At 60.0% G+C, this 19988-nt stretch overlaps 1 protein-coding gene across 5 annotated transcripts in view; it reads right to left on the bottom strand.

Annotated features, from left to right (window-relative positions):
• Positions 1 to 868: 868 nt before the first annotated feature.
• Positions 869 to 19988, bottom strand: part of MOB2 (MOB kinase activator 2) — a 61568-nt gene continuing 42448 nt past the window's right edge. For 2 of the 5 annotated variants that reach the window (XM_074336945.1, XM_074336943.1), the window contains exons 2-5: positions 10657 to 10817; positions 9913 to 10006; positions 2427 to 2551; positions 869 to 1893 (exon numbers count right to left, since the gene is read on the bottom strand). In XM_074336945.1, the coding sequence (XP_074193046.1) occupies positions 1592 to 1893; positions 2427 to 2551; positions 9913 to 10006; positions 10657 to 10817 (682 nt within the window). In that variant the 3' untranslated portion in view covers positions 869 to 1591. Of the gene's footprint in view, positions 1894 to 2426; positions 2552 to 9912; positions 10007 to 10656; positions 10818 to 16366; positions 18448 to 19988 lie in introns of those variants that run through there. The other 3 variants (XM_074336942.1, XM_019714740.2, XM_019714743.2) reach the window with 3 other exon arrangements.

Raw genomic sequence — 19988 nt, 5'->3', positions numbered from 1 at the left:
GGGGGCAGGCCTTGGGTAGGAGGAGAAGAGGCCGCCGTCACCAGGGGCAGCGAGGAGGCTGCTGAAAAGGCCAGGAGTGAAGGTGGGCTCCGGTCTCCAGCCCGGAAAACACAACACGGCTCCGCGGGCCACAGGGCATTTCTGGAGCAACTGAGCTCTAGGGCCAGGTGGACGTCAGCAGGGCAGGAAATGCAGGACCCCAGGGGGTGATGGCCAGACGGGGAAAGAGACCAGGGCCCAGGGCCCTCACCACTTTAGGGGTGCAGGGGGTGAGAGCATGACAGAAAAGAACAACCAGAGAAGCCTGTCCCCACATCACCAAGGGCGATGTCAGACAGGGTGGGGGACCTGCCAGTGCCCATCGTCTCTGCCCAGGGGGGGGCTGCCCAAGCTCTAGGGTACAGTTTACGCCACCCATTTGTTCCCCAAGCCCTGCCCTGTCCCCGCTATATGCACTCACCTCCCTCCGGAGCTCTCCCCGTCCAAGGGTGGCCCCTGCAGTGCAAGCCCCACGTTAGGCCAGCTGGGAAGCCGCCCAGCCAACTCCTGCCCACACTCTAGGGTCCCTGCCACCTGCTTGGGGAGCACACAGCATAGGGAGAGTGGGGACTCGTGACCCAAGGTGTGCCCTCCTGCCCTCAGCTTCCAGCGTGCGGCCCTGCTGCAGACACCGGTCAGTGGGGCAGCTGTCACTGGTCAGTGGCCAGCACAGGTCCGGGATGGCAGTGAGAAGCCCACACCCCCCAGGCCACAGGGAGCATGCAAAGACCACCAGTGTGAGGCGAAGGGAGGGCACAGGCTGTGGTGCGTGGCCCTGGCACCCTCAGCATGGGTCACCAAGTCGCTGAGGACACACACAGGCGTGACCTGAGAGAATGCTCTTTATTACAACCGGACAGGGGAGCAGAGCGGGAGCTGCTCTGCCTTCTGCTGACAGCTGCACCTGTGCATAGGCTGCCGGCCCCGGGAAGCTCGGCTGAGCCCTGCTGGCCAGGGCTCCCCCGGGCAGGGGACAGGGGCCATGGGCTCAGCGGCCCTACAGGGCACCACCGCCCCCCACGCCCAGCCGCCAACAGCCAGGATCCCGGCCTTGCCGGGAAAGGAAGGGGAGACAGGAGGAATCTAAGATAACCCACCCCTGAAACACAAGCAAACACAGTGGAAACGGAGGTCTGCAACCCAGGTCCTCCCAGGAAGATGCCCCGTCTCTCACACGTGACTTCTCTCCAAACGGCAGAGACCGCAGAGCAGGCAGGGGTGGGGGCCGGCGGAAGGCCAAAGAAAGGAAAACCCCACAGAAGGAAACAGAACAGCGGTCCCGTAAATGTTGCTGAGCGAACGAAGGAGTCCAAGGTGCTTCTTGACACGCGCACTCGTCCATCCAACAGGAAAACGGCGGGAGCCAGGCAGAGCGCCGCAGGCCGCCGCGTCAGGGCCCACACTCGGCGTGGCCGGCCCAGCCCGGCCTGGGGCAGAGTCGCCTCAAGACCTCCCGCGCGAGCGTGCCGGCACGTGTGCGCACACAGGCAGACACACGCAGGCACACGCGCCACCGTCTCCGCACACGTGCACGCCTGTCCGGCCGCGCGGCTCACCTCTCCTTCACATGGTTCTGTGCCCCCGTGCCCCCCCCGCTGGCCCCGCCCCCGCCGGGGCCCCCGCCACTGCACAGCACCTCCGTGAGATCGTCCATGATGGCGGTCTCTTTGGGGTCCAGCAGGTTGAACTCCCTGGCGAACAGGATGAAGTGGACGTAGAGCGTGTTCAAGTGTCCGTGCAGCTCGAGTGCCAGGGTCTCTTTGAAGTGGGACGAGTAGATGTGCGCCAGCACGTGGAACAGGTACCTGCAGATCTTCTTCACCAGCGACTCGAACGAGCTGGGGAATTCCCGGCCTGCGCACACGAGGCCGGCGTCACCTTCTGTCGTGGGCACCAGGCCCGGAGGCTGGCACCTTCCGCAGGACCGCCTGCCCACCCCACCCCATCCTGCAGCCCTGCCTGAGCAGCCCACTGGCACACGTGCGAGTGCCGTGTCCCCGTGGTCCAGGCCCCGAGAGCTGCACCTCCCAGGCTGCCCGGAGGTGGCTGCTGGCCGAGCAGTACTGGCCACTTCTATCCAGGGGCCTGAGACCTGCCACATGCTGCCGAACCTGCAGTAGGCCGCGGCATGGCGCGTGCTGCTCTGCCAGCTGCTCTCGGGCTCTGTGTCCTGGGCCACAGCAGGTGCACGGGTACCTCCTGCCGGCCAGGCTCCACCCTCGTCAGCTGCCTGGAGCCCCCAGTGGTGCTGTCCAGCCCACAGGTCCCAGAGCCTGGGGGCATGGGGGGCTTGACCCAGGCTGGGCTGACCCCTGCCAGAGGGCATCGGCCTTGCTCTGCAGCCCAGTCCTGGAGTTGCCCACCCCTCCTTACTGGGAGAGACGTACCATATTTAGTGGGGAACACGTCCTCGTCAGTCACCAGCTTCTGTACGGAGCTCATGACGAAGTCGACGTACTGGGGGGCAGTGCACTTGACCTTCTTCCCCCGCTCGTCATACCAGTAGTACTGTCTGTGGGGACAGAGAAGCTGGTCACCATGTCACCCTCACGTACACAGCCTCCCTGGCTTGGCGAGTCTGGGGCCTGCAGCAGTCAGGAGGTGGCACCAGGTGGGCAGCCACCAGTGGTAGACGTGTGGCAGGTGCCCAGGCTTCTGCTCCCAGAGCCCCCGGGGAAAAGACCGTGGGACCCACGTCTGCGTGTGACGAGCGCTCTGCTTGTACCAATTCCGACAAGCATGAAGGAGAGTCGGCGGGTTCCCTCACATTCTTCAAGGTTCCTTCTTTTAAAGAAACACGTGTTCTATGCTAACTTAAAAGGCGTCAACGGTATGTTCTCACCAGCTGCAACGCAGTTTTCCCGTCTCTTGCGAGAGGGACTGCTGGACGCTGTCGGCCAGGCCTCCACCCTCGGTAGTACCCCTGCCTCCATCCAGTACTAGAAGCCAGACCCCCTCTGGGGGCCCAGCGGGGGGAGTGGCTTCTGCCAACAGGAACCTGGCCCCTGCGCCCCCAACCCCGGCCCGCCAACCTGCCCTCGGGCACAGGGCAGCCAGTCCTCAGGTGAGAGTGGGCCAGAGCATTTGGGGACATGGACACCCTGGGTGGCCTTCTCGCTGGTAAGTCCAGCCGGGAAACCAAGCAAGGCTCCTTGTTCCTTGTTCACGGGGACGTGAGCTATCCTCCAGATCCAACAGCCCTCCGCCCCCAGGAGAACAAACACAAATACCTGCAGGCGCCCCCAGCAGCTGCCACTCTCCCTGGGCTCGCCTCCCCACCCTGTGCTCCAGGCTCCTCAGCAGGTGGCCCTGCTCCTGCTGCAGCTCATCGGAGGTCCAGACCGAGAGCCACAGGAGGGAGGTGGGGGGGAATGGGTGGAGAGTGGAGGGAGGAGGGTGGAGGGGTGAACGCAGGGGGATGGAGGGAGGAGGGGGGCGGGCAGGCACCTGTCTGCTCAGCAAAGTGACCGTCACAGGGTGGGACTGCATATGTGAATGAGGGAGCACCCCCTCTGCAGCCCAGACCCCAACCCATTGCCTCCTGACCCAGCCATATGCTAGGCAGCCGCCAGTGCACGGGGCTTCACACCGACTCCTCTCTCTTCTCAGGGTTTCCCCCACCCTCCTCATCCATTCGCTGACTACTTGGACTGAGAACCGGCTGACACTAGGAAGCCCCACCCCCTGCCCCAGGCTGGCACTCCAGGCTGATTTCCTGAGCTTACCAAGTAGCCCTGGGGGACAGTCACGAGGACTCACCCACTCCCGCCCCCGTCAGGCCTGTCGTCAGGACAGCGGGGGTCCCCATTTCTCATGGCCAACCTGAGACACACTGTGTCTGTGCCCCCAAAGCCCCAGAAGCCCACCACCCTACAGGAGCCAGGCGCTCTTCTGTGCCCCAGGATCGATTAGCTCACCTGGGCCGCGGGCGGAGCTGAGGGGGGCGTGAGGCTGGGAAAGCAGAGCCCCACACTAATGGGCTGACCTCTGGTTAGGACGGGGGCACAGCCCTAACTGCCACTCGGGCACCAGTCCCCATCCACCTGAGGTGGAAGGTTTGGGGCACAGTGGAAGACAACTGCACCTGTGTGCCACCTCGGCATGGCCCACCCTGCGGGGGGCTGCCAGGCACCTCCTGGCACCCACAGGGAGCCCAGCACCTGTACCCAAGGCCCGGATATGTGAGCAGGCAAAGGGGCTGGTCAGGACAAAGCCTGTGGCAGCTGCCAAAACTCCCTGCTTGCCCGGGAAGTAAGAGTCCAACTAGACACCCCCACACACCGGGCAGCCCTGCCTGACCGTCCTTCCCCCACCCGGGCACTGGGCAACGGGCAGGGGGCATCGGAACAGGCATATCAGACCGTGTGGGAAAGTGGAGACAAGCCCCTTTCAGCGTGGCTCTGAGAGAAGATAAATGCGCCACCCTCCAGGACGGCCCAGTGTGGAGCCCCGGCCTCCGGGGGCCAGGCTGAGACCCGACACCTGTCCACAGGGGCGCCAGCAGGACGGGCCCAGCACCCCACCCGGGAGGGTCAGACACCTGCGCCACCACTTCCCACGTGCTCATTGTGGGGTGCACCAGCCACAGGTGCCGGAGTCTCAGAAAAACACGTGTGCCCACAAACTGGGACACACGTCTCAGCGACGTGAGGCCTGGGGACAGCTCCTAAGGGATACTGGTCGCCCCACTGCTGCAAAGACCAGCACTGCTGTCAACGTCCTCTTGGTTTTCAGGTCACTCTTAGCTCACCCCGCAAAGCTGAGCTGTCTGACGCGTGTCCCAGGCGCTCCAGCCCACACACACGTCCACCACCAGCACCACCACCCCCAGGCACAGCTCGGCTGCCCCGCCCCGGGCCAGGCGCATGTGTCCCTCTGAGCCGGGCTCCGCCCTCTGGCTGGTGGCAGTGCGGTTCCTCCGCCTTACCGCCCACGCTCCTGCCTGGAAGCTCCCCTTTGTCAGGTAAGCACCTACTGAGGGACACCTGGCTGTCCCCAGTCTGGGACAACTGTGCTCAGGCTGTCGTCCTCTCTCCTGGACGGGCTTCTGTGCTCACAGACCCTCATTCTATAGGGAGACTGCCTCACCCAAGGGGCAGCCACACCGTTCTCAGAGGGGCTGTCTGTCGGCACCCCAGCCCTGCACGTCCCGCCAGCACTCAGCCGCCAACAGGCGCTCCCACAGCGGGGTCTCTGTTTCCCCGCCCACACCATGGTGTGGACCCTCTCTCAGCCGCCTGCCCTTCTCCTGTCCTTGGGGGACCTGTCTGTCCAAGTCCTCTGGCCTGCCCATCACGGGCTGGGAGAGATCTTTGTAACTCTGGGTGCCACTCCTTCCTTGGCCGTGCCATGCGGCTGTGGTTTCCCCCTTCTCCCTGTCTGTCAGGGTCAAGCGCTACATGTCCATGAAGTCACACGTACTGACTGCGGCAACGGACGGGGCCTTGTGTCACGACCCACAACTCACTCCCCACCTTGTGCTGTCCTGACGAGTCCCTCCTCCCACGTTTTCTTCCACATGTCTGAGTTTCACATTTTGATACAGGACCCATCTGGAGTTCACGCTGGCAAAGGTGTCAGCTTTGGGTCAAGCTCTGCTTCTTTTGGCACACAGATGGCCCGTTTTCCCAACAGAAAAAGACTAGTTAAGAAGACTACCCTTTCTCCACTGAGTTTTTTTGCGTCTGTCAAAAACAACAAGGTCTGTTCCTGGACTCTGCCCTGTCCCACTGACTGGTGTGTCTTCCTCCACCAACATCACACTGTCGTGTTAGGGCACCTTCACAGGAAGCCTTAGTCTGTAAACTGGGCACTTGGTGTCTTCCAGCTGGGCTTTCCCAGAGTTGCAGCCCTTCCCCGTAAGTGTTAGAAGCAGCGCGTCTGACGGGGAATGTGCTCCCGACCCACAAGCGCGGTGTGCCCCGGGCTCGGGCGGGCACAGCCCATGCTGCCTCCACAGGTATGCACCCAAGTATCCCATGGTTTTCCGGGCTGCTGTAACTGGCACAGTGTTAAACATTTGGGGTTCCGTTTGTACATGCGCTAGGATACATAACCACAGGTTTTGTGTGTGCTGGGGGAGCTCACTGAACTGATTCATTTACTCAATTTTTTTGCTAGAATCAAACTGAGTTCTCTACATAGACCACCCTGTTATACGTGAATGGAGACAGTTCTAGTTCTTCTTGTACAATTTAGATGCCTTTTCGTCCTTTCTCTTGCCTTATTAACAGCATTACCTATCTTAGATGAATTTTGGCGTTTTGTACTTAACCAAGGAATTGGTCCCTTTATTCTAAGCTGTCGAATTTATGTACGCAACGTTTTCTCATTACCCTTTTAGTATCTGCTGGGTTTCTAGTGGACCCCTCCCCCCGCTTCATTCTTTATATTGATATAATCTGTTCCTCTTCTCTTTTTATCTTTGTCAGTCGTGCTAATGGTCTATCAATTTCATTGACATTTTCAGGACTCAGTATTTGCCTTCATCGCTTTTCCCTGTTTTCAGAAACCACGCTCAGTGACTTGCGCTCTTATCAGGCCTTTTCTTCTGCTCATTGTGGGTTTATGTGACTTTCTTCTCGTTGCCTAACTTGGGAGCTGAGATGACTGACGTGAGATCTTTCTTCTTCTAAAACAAGCATTTCATGCCACAAACTTCCCCACACGCATGGCTGCAGCTGCAGCCCCCAGATTCAAACACGCTGCGTTGTCACTTGTGTTCAGCTGAACAGTCTCTGCTTCCCCTGAGAATTCCTCTCTGACCCGTAGGTGACCTAGAAGTGTGTTCATTTCCAAATGTTTGGAGTTTCCTATTATCCTTCTGTTATGGATTCTGGGTTAATTTCATTCTAGTCAGATAACTTGCTTTGTAGGACTCGGATCTTCAGTTTGTTCAGGGCTGTTTTGTGAACCAGGACAGGGTGTACTGGGTGCCCTGAAAGCATGGGCATTTTGCTGCTCAGGGTGGAGCGCACTGCAAGGGTCAGTTCGAGTCGCACTGGTGGTGGTGTTATCTGGGTCTCTACCTTGCTGGCTTTCTCTCTACTAGTTCCGACTGCTTCCAGCGGAAGAGGGCTAAAACCTTCAGCTATAACGTGAGTCCTGTTTCTCCTGTTGGTTGGTTCTGTCCACTCGCTTTGTGTAAAGGCTGCTGCTTGCTGTACACACCCCTTAGTGAATTGATCCTTTTGTAAACATGCAGTCGCCTTCAGGCCTCAGTACTGGCTTCGCTCTGAAGCCCACTGGCCGGTATTACTGACGGCCGCTTCAGTTTTGTTCTGGTTAGTGTTTCGTTGGCACGTCTTCTTCCACCCCTTTACTTTTAAGCTACTGACGTCACTGCATTGAAAGTCAGTTTCTTGTCGACGTTGTATAGTTGGCTCACTTAACAATTTAAAAACCCGTTCTTATCACCCGTTTTGTCATCGGCATATTTCTACCACTGACACTGACTGCCACTGTTTCAGGTTCACCATGACCTGTTTACTATTTGTTCCCTTTGTTTTCATCCTTATTTCTTCTTTCCTGCCTTCTTACAGGGAAACAAACCTCCTTTTCACGTATCTATTCTGATTTCGACGGTGTCATTTGCGTAGTGTTTTCAGAGGCTGCTCTGGGCCAGCACTGCCATGCCCACCACAAAGCAGGCCGCCCCACAGGTCCCCGTGTCCCCGTGCTAGCACTGTGTGTCTTCCACCTGCACGTACTGAAACCATCTTTGCTCGTCCACCAAACACGTCTAAAGGACTTAAGAGGACAGGAATGGCTTCTGTAGTTCCTGTCTCTGCTGCTCTCCCTCCGTGCTGATGGCCCACGTCTCCTCTGGTGTCACGTCCCTCTGTCTGGAGGGCTCCCTGTTGTGGTTCTCCTGGAGAGGTCTGCTGGCTGGCACTCTCATGGTTCTCCGTCCAGTGAGCAGCTCCCTGGAGGTGGGGCTCTCGGTGACTGCTGTCACCTTCTGGCACTGGAGAGATGCTGTGGAGCCCCTTCCCGGCCCTGACGTTTCTAATGGGAGCGTCCCCACAGGTGCTGCGTGGTCCCTGCCACCGGTAAGGTCTCTTGTTTTCAGCAGTTTGGTTGTGACGTGTCTGTGCAGGGATTCTTCGGATTTTTCCTCTTTGCAGTTCTTTCGGCTTCTTGAATCTGTAGATTTGTCTTTGCCAAACTTGGGAAGTTTGTAGCCATTATTCCTTCAAGTATGTTTTCAGCAGGGTCCTTTCTCCTCTCCTTTGGGACTCCAACATTAGCCTTTGGCTTCTGTCCTACAGACACTGGCGGGGGGAGGCGGGGGCTGGGCCCGGGCCTGGGCCCTACTTCAGGCCTCAGGTGGATGTGCTGGTCCTGGGACAGCGAGTGGCTCTGTGGACCTCGGACAAGCCCCCTTTTCCTCTTAAACTACTGTGTGAGTTTCCAACCCTTGATGTCACGCGACTCTAGGGGGGCACTACACGCATGTCCATTCAGCTGATGCACGAGCAGGAAGCGGGCTCAGGCGGCAAGAATGGGCAGAGGCGTTACGTGGCCCAGCGCCCCCAGTGACACAGGGCAGATCAGTCTACGTGCAGGGCTGCCCAAAGCAGACCCGACGCCCTTTTGAGGAGCCTCTGCTCACACACACTGACGCTGAAGGGCACTTGCAAATGCAGCAGCAGGCGAAGCCTGGCTCTCGACCGCCTGCCACGGGCCATCACTGCCACTGTGTCTGCTCTGCAGAGGCCAATTACATCCCATGTCGACGTCCTCCTGCCCAAGCTCACCTCGAGCATGCGCCCTGCACTGTCCCATCCTACCCTTGGCTGTGTTCCTCTGTGGCTAGCTGGGGACACACATGACGAACGAATAAGCAATAGAGAGCTGCTGTCATCTGCACTTGCTCCTGCGTGACGCAGCCCTGAGTTGTGACCCACTCAGGACATGAGAGCAGGGTCCAGCGGGCTGAGGGCTGAAGGGGCACCTCTGCCATCTGCCTATGCTGAGGCTTTGGGTGGGTTCCAGCGAGAGCAGAGCTCAGCTTCTCTGCTCTGAGCTGGGTCTGTGCCAGGAAGCCTGGCCAGCAGTCTGCAGGCAGAAGACACTCAGGACAGGCTAGCAGGGGCTAGCGGGTCACATGCTTGTGTCAGTCCTCCGACCACGAACAGGAACCATCAAAAAGGAACTCCTGTGTTGCCCCTCAGCCATCCGGCCTCCTGCCTGCATGTGTCCATTAGCCCTCACTTCTGCTACTTAGGCTGGTGGCAAGCCCGTGCCACACGGTGGCTCTCCTACCCACAATGCACTCAGGAGCAGCTGCCAAGGTGGCGAGGACCCAGGCCCCTCAGGGACGGCTGATCACTGAGGACGTACGTACATGTGCACCAGCTTCCGGACAAGAGTGACCAGCAGCAGGCCTGTTGGGACCCCAGACCCACACACCCTGCCAATGAGAAGGTGCCTCCACCTGCCACCCCTCGCCACCCTGCCTCTCTGCTGCTAAAGCAGGAGCTCTGAGGACGAGACTTTACTCGGTGGACAACAGCTAAGGCGGGGAGGCTCCTGCAGCTTCCCGGGGCTTTGCTGGGATAGGAAACTGACTGGTGTGTCCTGTGGAAACGTCCCTGCCCCTAGAACACGGCCTGTTAGCCTCTGGCCAACTCCTAGTGCCCTGTGTCCTGAGGGAGCAACACGGCCAGTGCCCCTTCCCTCACTGGGCTCCGTTCTGTTCCTCTACCAGGCCCTGGCCCCCATGGGGACTGGGGATACTGCTGAGGAGAGTCCCATGCCGTCAGACACTATGAGTGGGTATGACACCATGAGTGCGGAGCCCAGCAGCAGGGCCATGGCCCCACAGCCCACCCGAGTCCCCAGGGCCTGCCACAGCCAGCCACAACTCACGTGTTGCACACGGCCATGGTCTGGCAGGCGTCTCCCGTGCAGAACTCCGAGATGGTGCTGTACTGCAGGTTGACATGGTGGAAAAATGTCGTGGCTGCAAGAGGAGAGAAGCGTGAACATCACAAGCCTGGACGACTCCAACGCCCAGGGACAGTGCGGTCTTTGGACCCTGGAGCAGCTGGCACACACCACAGACTGGGGACAAAGGCCCTGGCACGGAGCTCGGGCCCTGGGAGCTGGCCGCCGGCTCCCACCATAGAGGTGGGCACACACCTGGACAGCGCTGAGCTGGGCAGAAGGCCGGCACCGTCTCGGCTGGACCCCCTCCCCATGTGGTGGGGCAAACATCCCACCCCAACGAGGGGCTAGGGCCCCTTGAACTCACACCCCTGTTCTTACAAACACCTGCTGGATCAGAAATGCCGCCTGGGCACTGATTAGAGCAGAAGCAGCTGCAGCCCACCGCCCTTCAGAGAAGAACCAGCTGCCCGTGGAAGCCGCCATTTGTGCAGGCGTTCTGTGAGCCCTGAGCCCCCGCCTACCCCTGCCCCGGGCCATGGCCTTGCAGCCACGCTCCCATCCCTGGCTCTCCCTGGCACTGGCGTCCCAGCCTCCGGTGCAGTCAGGACCCACACCGAGTCCCGAGTCCACTGCAGGGCCGGCCACCCCTGCTTTAGCTTCCAGCTGATGGCAGTGCTCTGGGGACCCCCGAGGCCCTGGGCCCGCCCCGGCCCGCCCACGCACTGTTGCTGGCCAGCCACTCGTTCAGGTCGACCTCGCGGGGCAGCAGCACCAGCTCCTTGAGCTCGCAGTCCGCGATCCGGGACTTGGCGTACTCGGGCTCCAGGTACACCTTCTTCTCCTCCGCGGCCGGCTTTTTCCCGTTGGGCTTTGCTTTGGACTTCCTGCCGAGACAGGGGCACGGTCATCGCACAGCCAGCGCAGGCGTGGCGGCCACGGCGGGCCCCTGGAGACCAGCGGGGCTGGCCCTGCCACCACCAGGGGCCTGTGGCTTGACGCGCAGAGCTGCCCTGCCACTGAGAGGGGGAGAGTGGGGTGCAGACACCAGCCAGGAGCCCGGCGTCACGGAGCCACACCGGGAACTCGGCCCACGAGGGCTGGGGAGGTGGTCCCACTAGTCATCTCCCCACAACGTGTGACAACTCGGCCGTTGGCCTGGGCTTCCAAGGCAGGACCACCAAGCAGGACATGGGACCAGGCTTCACTGCCCCTGACCTCTGAGCAGAGTCCCACAGGGCGGGCAGGTGGGCATGTGTCCTGTGTACGGGATCCAATGGCCCCCTACTGGCACCTGCTGTGTGCCAGCAACCCCAGAACTCAGCATGCAGGCCTCCTGCCATCACCGGACTCCAGGCTCACCCGTCCTGCATGCCCGCGCTCCCTCCCAAGTGCCCGCTGCAGGTGTCCAGGGACAGGCAGGTGTGAGCCAGACGTGACAGAGACTTGCAGAAACTGCCACCTCTCACTACAAGTTTGTCTTGTTTAGGAAAACAGTGTTTCCATAAAAATGTGCTGCTATTTAAAGCAGGACAGGCCTGTTGTGACTGTTTTTACACTGACGAACACAAACAATGGTTTTGCAATGTCTTTGTTCCCAGTTGAACACGGCGAACATGAGGAGCTAAACCTGGGAGCCAAAGCTCTGGTGCTGAGGGGCCTCACCCCTGGGGGTGGGGTACATGGCCCCAGGACAGAGCTGGGGCCAGGGTGCATGTGGCCGAGGCAGGCCAACCAGATGGCATGTCCCCCAAGAAGGAAACTGCCCACAGCAGCCCAGAGCCAGGGCTGGGAACGCGGGCCCAGGCTGGGTGTGACACAGGTCCATGTGTCTGTCACACACTGGAGCCCACCTGGCAGAGGCCCCCGTGCAGGCCTGCACGCCGCCTTCCCAGAGGTGACCACCCCGTGCCCAGGCACATGCCCGCCTGTCGCTCTCAGGGCCAGCATGGGGCAAGGCCGCCAGCCTCCCACACCTGGGGATGGTCCAGTCCTTTCAGGTTTGGACTTGGCTTCTGGGAGACACTTGGAGAAAAGGAGGGAAAACTCGTCGCAGTGCAGACTGGTGTCTTGGTTCTTATCTGGATGCTTTCGTTAAAGCACCAGGGCTGAAAACAAACAGCAGGCCAGCATTGCCACAACGTCTTACACCTGCCAGGAAAGGCCGCCTGGGTGACACTCTCAGGGATGGGTCGTCCAGGAGGGGCCCCTTCCCCTGGATGGAGGGTGACTGAGGGGGCAGTGCCCCAGAGGGACCCCCAGCAGAGTAGCAGCCTTGCAGGGAGGTGTCGTGCCGCCCGCCTGCCTCAGGGGAGCGTCAGATGTGCCCACAAGGCGCCAGTGTAGGTGTCCTGGGAACACAGCAGTGGCACCCTCCGTGGCCCTGGGTCCAGCGTGCCAAGGGCCGGGCCAGGGGGCTCACACTCCGAGGTCCTCAGACCACAGAAGGAGGCGCAAACCTGCTTACCCCATGGGACAGGGGACAGGGCCGTCCTAAGGGCTCTCTGTGGCCCCTCCCCCCAGCCCTGATGAGGCACACATGGGGGTAGGGGGGTGAAAGGTCCCGGCAGCTCCCTGACCTTGTCCTTTTTTTGTTCTGTTTTGAAAAGTTCCTGGTGGTTTATTTAAGAGAAACAGGAAGGGAAATGCTCCCTGAATGCCTGAGCTTCTCACGCAGATCTTTCCCTTAAAAGGCGAGGTGTGCTGGGCTGCAGTGCTGGGAGGGGCCAGTGCCAGGCAGGGCCGCAGTGTCCTGGGCAGTGTCCTGGGAACGCGCAGAACAGACCCTGACCCCAGGCTCCCGACCCCATCTGTGAGCTGTCCGTGTGTCCGTGTGGGCTGTGGTGGGGCACAGGCGCGGACGCCACACAGAGGGGCACTTCAGGAGGTCCCCGTGGGAATGGTGGGGCTGCTCACTGGGGACAAGTGTGGACACGAGTTTCTCAGGGCCCTGTGGCCCCTCGGCTGGGGACAGGCTCCCAGCTTTCCCCAGGTTGGGCCACACAGAGGGAGAAGCCCCAGGAGGGGCTCTGCTGACGCCCTTGGGGATGGGCCACGCTACTTCCTGCCCGCAGCCCTTCTCCTGACCCTGGCTCTCGGCTGCTGAGAGAGATATGCCATCCTGTCAGAAAGCCACAACTGGCCTGGGCGGTCCCTGTGCCCTCGGCCCCGGCAGGAGGCACCAGCCGGCAGGAGGCTCCCTGACCCCACGCCAGCCTCTGCTCTGACCACGCACCGAGTGTCATCCGCTGGGCAGGTTCTCAGCGTGACGGGGCCAGGCTGACTCTCCCTCCCAGAGGCGAGTACACACAGGCCCATGGCCACTCCCAGGCCAGCCACACAGCCTCAGCCTCCGGGGCTGCAGGGTCCCATGTCACATGGGTGGGATGGGGTGAGGTGGGGGCCCGGGCTGCGAAGCCGGCTGCCCAAACCATCTCCCTGCTTTGCCGTTTAGAAGCCGTGACAGCTGGGGACTCACGGAACATGCATGAACATCAGCCTGCGGCGACTGTCCCACGAGCCACCATGCACAGCCACCTGTAGCCCGGACGAGTGGCCACGTGAGCAGCCATGGGCAGACCAGCAGGAACTGCCACCATCGTGGGGCATCACACACTCCCTGTCTACGAGACCCTGTCCAATGTCACGCCACCAAGTTCCCCAGGAAGGCCCCAGCAATGGCTCGGTGTGACCCAGGCACAGACATGTGATATGACCCATCTGTGCCGAGTGAGATGATTTCAGCAGGCGTGACGCCTGGGGGACACACTCCCTGGAGGTGTCATGGGGGCTGCCGTGCTTTCCATCAGCTGCAGGCGGAGTCCGGCCCTAGGAGCTCGGCCACACCGCGGGGGATCCCCCACCTGCCCGCATCGAGCACCTGGGCTGGGCTGCAGCTGAGGGAACACCCTGAGTACCAGTCGCTGACCCAGCCCCTCAGCCCACAGGAGTGGGTTGGTGCCCAGGCACGGACACCCCTGTGGGCCACTTCCCGATGGCCTGACTGGCGTGGTCCCTCTCCCAGGAGCAACAAGTAACTTCCAGGTTTTGAAAACAGGATGAAGTCTCAAAGCCTCAGTCACACGGGTGAGGGCTGGGCTGGTCGTCTCCCGGCACAGAGCAGGGCCAGCTGTGCCCAGTGAGGTGGCACTGGACCAGGGAACGGGCAGGGCGGAGGGTGCAACTCTCTGCCTAGGGTCCCACTCAGCCTGTGACCCCCCTAACCCCCCACGGATGCTGGGCTAGCTCAGGCCATCGCCAGGAGGTTGGGAGATAGAGCCCGGGGGGAGGAAGGAAAGCGTGGAGAGCCTGGAAGCAGGCAGGGGTGGTGGCTGCGCATGGGGACAGGCTCGGGGCAGAGGAGGTAGGGGTCTGGGGTGGGCACAGGGCCAAGGAACCTGAGATCCATGAGCAGTGGACCCCCAGAAGCCGCTCTGCAGAATCGGGCGCTGTTGGCATTTGAGAAGGGACCCCACGGCAAGGCCGCCCGGGGCTGACAAGATGGTACCAGCAGGACGCCACACCTCACTTGGCTACCTCAGGGGAGGGCCGTGGGGCTCAAGGCCAGAGAAGAGCTGTGCGGGCGGGCAGTGTGCGGGCACCTGCTCCCGGCTGGCAGCACCGCCCAGCGTCAGGCTCCACAGGATGTCTCGCCAACAGGGCCAAGCTATGGGGCCAGCCCTGTCACCCGATGGCCGGGACACAGACACACAGGGCACGGCTGGCACAGGGGGCTGTCAACCGGCCGTGAACATCCTGTCCCCCAAGCTTCTGATGCAGAGGCCTGTGGTGGGGGCTGCAAACGGCCCTTGTGACACTCAAGAGGCTCCCGCCTGGGCCCAAATGGCCTGGAGCCACCGCAAGCCCCTCCTATCACAGAGCCTCGGGAGCACCGAGGGCTGGAAAGACCCCATGGGACCCTTGTTAAGTCCCATCAAACCCCCAAGGGCTGCAGCTGGGTGCTGCGGAGAGGGACACCAGGTCGCTTCTCCTGGCCTCACCGCCAGGCGGTCAGCACCCCAAACAGTGGGTTTTCACAGCTCCTGGGCGGTAGAGGGTGGCAGGCGGACCCGCTGCCCGTGTGTGCGCCCGTCAGGGGCTATGGACCCTGACCTGTGGCCACTGCACGGCCCCCGTGCTCTACTCACTTCTCTACCTGTGAACAGGCCACTCTGCGTCTAACACCTGGCCACGCAGCCTTCGCAGATCCCGCGGGAATGGCCTGGGCCTGTCTCCCAGAGCCTGCGGGCATCTCTGCAGCCACACACCACGGCTCAGAGGGTCAGTCCCGCGTCAGCGTTGTCGCCCCCCGCCCTCCCCGCCATGCACACAAGCGCGCACACCCAGAACACACATGCACGTGGTCCCCTGTACTGTCCACAACGGCCACTGTTCCCCATCAGAACGATGCCCGGAGCGCAGTACCACCGGCCTGCCCACGGTTCCAAATGTCACACGTAACACGACGAGGCACAGCTTTCATGAGCTGGGGGGCACATCTCGGGTTTCTGCTCGTAAGTCATTGTGAGCCCTCTGCACGTGCCATGCAGGTGACCTGCTGTGGGCAAGAGCCTTGTGGAGGGACAGGTGGAAACCGGAGGTGCCCAGAGATAGTCGGAGGCACACACACACAGGGGTCACTCCACAAGGACTAGCCCGACCGGAATGGCCCTCACCTCAGACCCTCACAAGGGTCTGCTCAGAACCGGAAAAGCAAGAGATTAATTTCTTTTTGAAATCACGACCCACTGAAACCACAGGCAGACCTAAGATTATGACACTGAAGGAGACCTGGCTGAGTCTACACTGTGACACTGAGAGGTGCCGGCAGAGCTCCGGACACCGTGAGGGCCCTTCCCCCCACTGGCGGCCCCCACAACACAGAAGTGCCCACCTGCGAGGGTGCTGCCCGGCCCCCATGCACACACGCTGTCCTGAATGCCTGGCACAGCTGCGTACACTCTGGTTCGAGCAGGCACGGGACTGGCTCGCCCTAAGCCCGTGTGGGGGACACTGGAGGCTCTCCGGCAGCAGGTCAGAACAAGAGGTGGGCACGGTCGGAATGGGCTTCTCTGGCAACACCGAGACAATGGCCGGGCAAGGACAGGCTCCAGTCACCCCGCCTGGGGACAGCAGGCTAGGCACCCTGTCGGTGGTGAAGGGCCTGTCCAGTGGGCAGGACTGCTGTGGTCACCTGCCAGGTGCAAATGTGCCGGCAGCCCTTTCGGGGAGAGGACTCCTTCCCAGAGCAGCAGTACACACAAGACTAAGGGGACATGTCACGCAGACCACGTCCCTGACCAAACCCTGGGCTGGCAGATGGGCTGCACACCAGGGCTCTACCTGGGAGGGTGGCAGACGTAGCCACTCCTCCTCAGACTGACCCCAGGAGCAGGGGCTAGGGACAGCCAGACGCCAACCCCGCCCCCTCGTTCACCTGAGCACTTTGCCGACGGCCTGAAGCACCATTTTGCAGCTGAGTCCAGTTTTTGGGGCCTGGCTGAGCAGAGCCCGGTCTGAGGAAAGGCCGGCGTGGTCTCCCAGCATCGTGGGGCAGCGCAGAGGTGGAGAGGGAAAGTGGGAGGCCAGCAGGGACGCCGCTCCCTCCTCCCCCATCCCTGGGCAGCGGGACTGAGCCAGCTGACAGCAGCCAATGAGGACGCAGGGGAAAGGAGGGCTCGGGCCGGCAGACACAAACAGCTGCTCCTTTTACAGGCCAAGGCCAGCCAAGTCTGGTTACACGAGGGCGTGTCCCAGTCGCCTTTTCAAACTGGCGCCTCTCGGGCGCTGCTGTGGGGAGGGCACAGCCCGAGGGAGGGCCCAGCAGCTCTGCCCATGAGCTCCTGGGCCGACGGCACCCCTGCCTGACCCCAGCCCGGCTGAGACAAGAAAGCGGCAGGCTGTGTCCTGCTGGGCAGTGGGTGCGGGCTGCTGTCACCTGCCGTGTGGACAGGTATGCCTGCACGCAGATGGCCTTGGGAGACAGGCCGCCAGAGCAGGCGCAGAGCGGGCGCTGGGAGGAGGCTGCTCCCATAGCCACCAAGGGCAGTGGACCCCGATGGGTGTGTCCACAGCGCCTTCCTGCGCAGGTGCAAGAACGGTGTGCCCAAGGCCCTCTTTGGAGCTGGCCTAAAAACAGGAGCCCAGGAAGTCCTGAAAACTCAAACATCTGACCAGTGACAGGGACGGCTCAGAGTCACTGAGAGGGCCCACTTACAGGGCATGGCCATGGGTCTGCCAACCCCATGCCCGCACCCCGCCTCAGCCACACCCCACAAAAGGCCTGCTGACCTTCTCCTCTGCCAGGTTCACACACTGCACAGTGGCAACTCCAAAGCCACTGAGAGGACAAGTCAGGCAGCGAGGAAAGGCTGCCTCTGCCCTGGGGACGCGACCAAGGCTCTGGCTGCCCATGAGGACCTCTGCCCTCGCAGGACACCGTCTCCCGGCCACCCCGGCATCGGCATGAACCCCACTGCCTCTCCGGGGCACAGATGCCAGCGGGATGGGCGGCCACACAGCCCCAGGCGGCTGGAATAATGGAGCACTGCAAGGGCGTCTCGGCCCCTCTTGTTCTGCTCCGTGCCCTGGTCCTGGAACCAGCCACTTCGCGAGGAACCCTGTTCCTTCTACCGGAGGAAATTACACAGCAAGACCAGGTGCTGGGTGCACACGCCGCGGCTGGGCTGGCGGTTTCCAGGCCCCGTCCGCTCGCAGCGCCAGCAGACAGGTGTGGACGACCGACACAGTGAAGCCCCCACCCCGGTGGGCGTCTGCGTCCGGATCGGCCTGATGCCTCCCACTCTAGCCCGTCATCCGTGGGTCACTGCGGCCTCCTCCCGATTTGTCTGTCCTGCCCTCCAACAGCGAGACAGCTGGTAGCTTCTCACGGCTTCGTGCAAACCAGAGGAGCAAGCTCAGGCAGGGAAGCGATCGCATACGCGTCACAGCGCAGGAAAACTCAGTCCACTCCAAAGCAAGCGAAAAAAGCTTCTTGTTGAATCCAATGAAAACGGAAGAGAAGAAGAAAGGAACCACCCCACTGACAATGAAAACACTGCAGAAATGAACACACACACAACAGGTGAAAACTGTAACACAGCAAACGAGAAGACCTCAGAGGAAGATTTGAAAAGGGAGGCAAAGGAATGCAAACTAAGAATCAGAAATGAGAGCTTCTGAAATGAAAGGTGAGCTACTGTGTTTCCCCCAAAATAAGACCGGGTCTTATATTAATTTTTGCTCCAAACGACGTATTAGGGCTTATGTTCAGGGGATGTCATCCTGAAAAAAATCATGGTAGGGCTTATTTTCCAGTTAGGTCTTATTTTCAGGGAAACATGGTAGAATAAACAGAACCAGCCCGGGGGACAGGGAGGGAGTTTCATTCCCACAACCACAGTGATACAAGCTGCCACTGGACTTGCCGCCCACCACCAACCACAAACAAGCACACGCCGGCTGAGGGCAGGACATGGAGGGATGGTGAGCACACCTGCCTGCTGCAGACGCGGGGCAGGAAGGCAAGGCCCGCAGTCTCGGCAGCCGTGGGGACAAGGGGCGCAGCTGGGGCTCGCGGCACAGGACAGGGCGGGGCTGCCGGGAGGGGGCTCTAGGAATACGGCCAGCGGAGCCCCCTAAGCCTTTGGCCACCCACTCGGCTGAGGGTGTGTGTGGCCCTTCTGCAGGGAGCTGTGAGCTCAAGGGGCGTCCGGAGGATGGAGGGGCAGGAAACAGCATCCGCACAGCCCAAGCAGAGACCGAGGGCCTCTCCAGAAGGCAGGCCGGGCAGCAAGGCTGACGCAGCCCCACAGGAAGGGTTTCTCTGCTCCGGCCCTAAGAAAGCTTCCCCAAGCCACACAGGCTTCTGCTGAACCAACAGCAAACGATCTGCCTGCTGGAACCACTGCGACACACTTGGGGGGACAAACCCCAGGACCTTCAACTGCTCTGCCTCCACGATACCCAACATCAGAAAATACCGGGTATGTGAAGAAACAGAAAACTCTAACCCACAACCAGGGAAAACAGACACAGACACAACAAAGACGCTGGAGGTAGCAAAGACTTTAAAGAAAGCAAATCAATGTATTCAATGATTCAAGGATTTGGAGGAAAGGGTGAACATAACGAGTGAAAAGATGAGGGCTCCCAGAAAAGATATGGAAAGTCCAAAAGATACAAACAAGTTTACCAAACTGAAGACGACAATATCTGGGATGAACTTCTAACTTCTACGGGACAAACTTATCAGCAAATTAAACAATGCAAAGAAAAGATAATAGAAACATAACATGAAATTTGTAGAATGCAGCTAACACTGGGCCTGGGAGAAATTTATAACTATAAATGCTTATGTTAGAAGAAAAGACTTAACACCAGTATCTACACAAATAAAAAGCGTTACTGTGGGAAAGGAAAAGGTCGTCTTGTTTGGGAAATAATATAGTTGTATATACAGAGAATACTTTATAGAGCTATAAAAACTAAACTTAGCGACATCACAGGATACGAGTCGATATAAAAAAATTAATTTTATTCCCATATGCTAGCAACAAACAGGAAACACAATTTATGAAACTGTTGCTTACAATAGGATTTTTAAGGTTTAGGAATGAATTTAACTAAAAATGTCCGACACCTCTCACTGAAAAGTACAAAGCATCGCTGAGAGAAATTAAAGACCTAAAGGAATGAAGCAATTCACCATGGCCATAGATTAGAAGACGCAATATTGTTTCTTTTCTCAGTTCAATGCAGATTTAACACAATCCTACCCAAATCCCAGCAGAATTTTTGGCAGAAATTGACAGGATGGTTCTCACATGTATAGGGAAATGCAAAAGGACTCAGGAAAATTCAATCGTTCTTAGAAAGAAAAGCCAAGTTGGAGAAGTCATCAATTTCAAGACTGTGTTTGGAAGGACAGTATTTAGATACTGTTACTGGCGATACACACAGATACACAAATGGAACAGAGAAAGCTCAGGGGGAGATTCACACTGTAACTGGACTTCAAGAAAGGCGCTAACGCAGTTCTGTGGGGGGAAGGAGAGTCT

Source organism: Rhinolophus sinicus, linkage group LG06 (assembly GCF_036562045.2).
Source record: "Rhinolophus sinicus isolate RSC01 linkage group LG06, ASM3656204v1, whole genome shotgun sequence".
NCBI lineage: Eukaryota > Metazoa > Chordata > Mammalia > Chiroptera > Rhinolophidae > Rhinolophus > Rhinolophus sinicus.
Note: the sequence above shows the minus strand (reverse complement) of the source record. Positions and strands in the feature narration are given on the sequence as shown.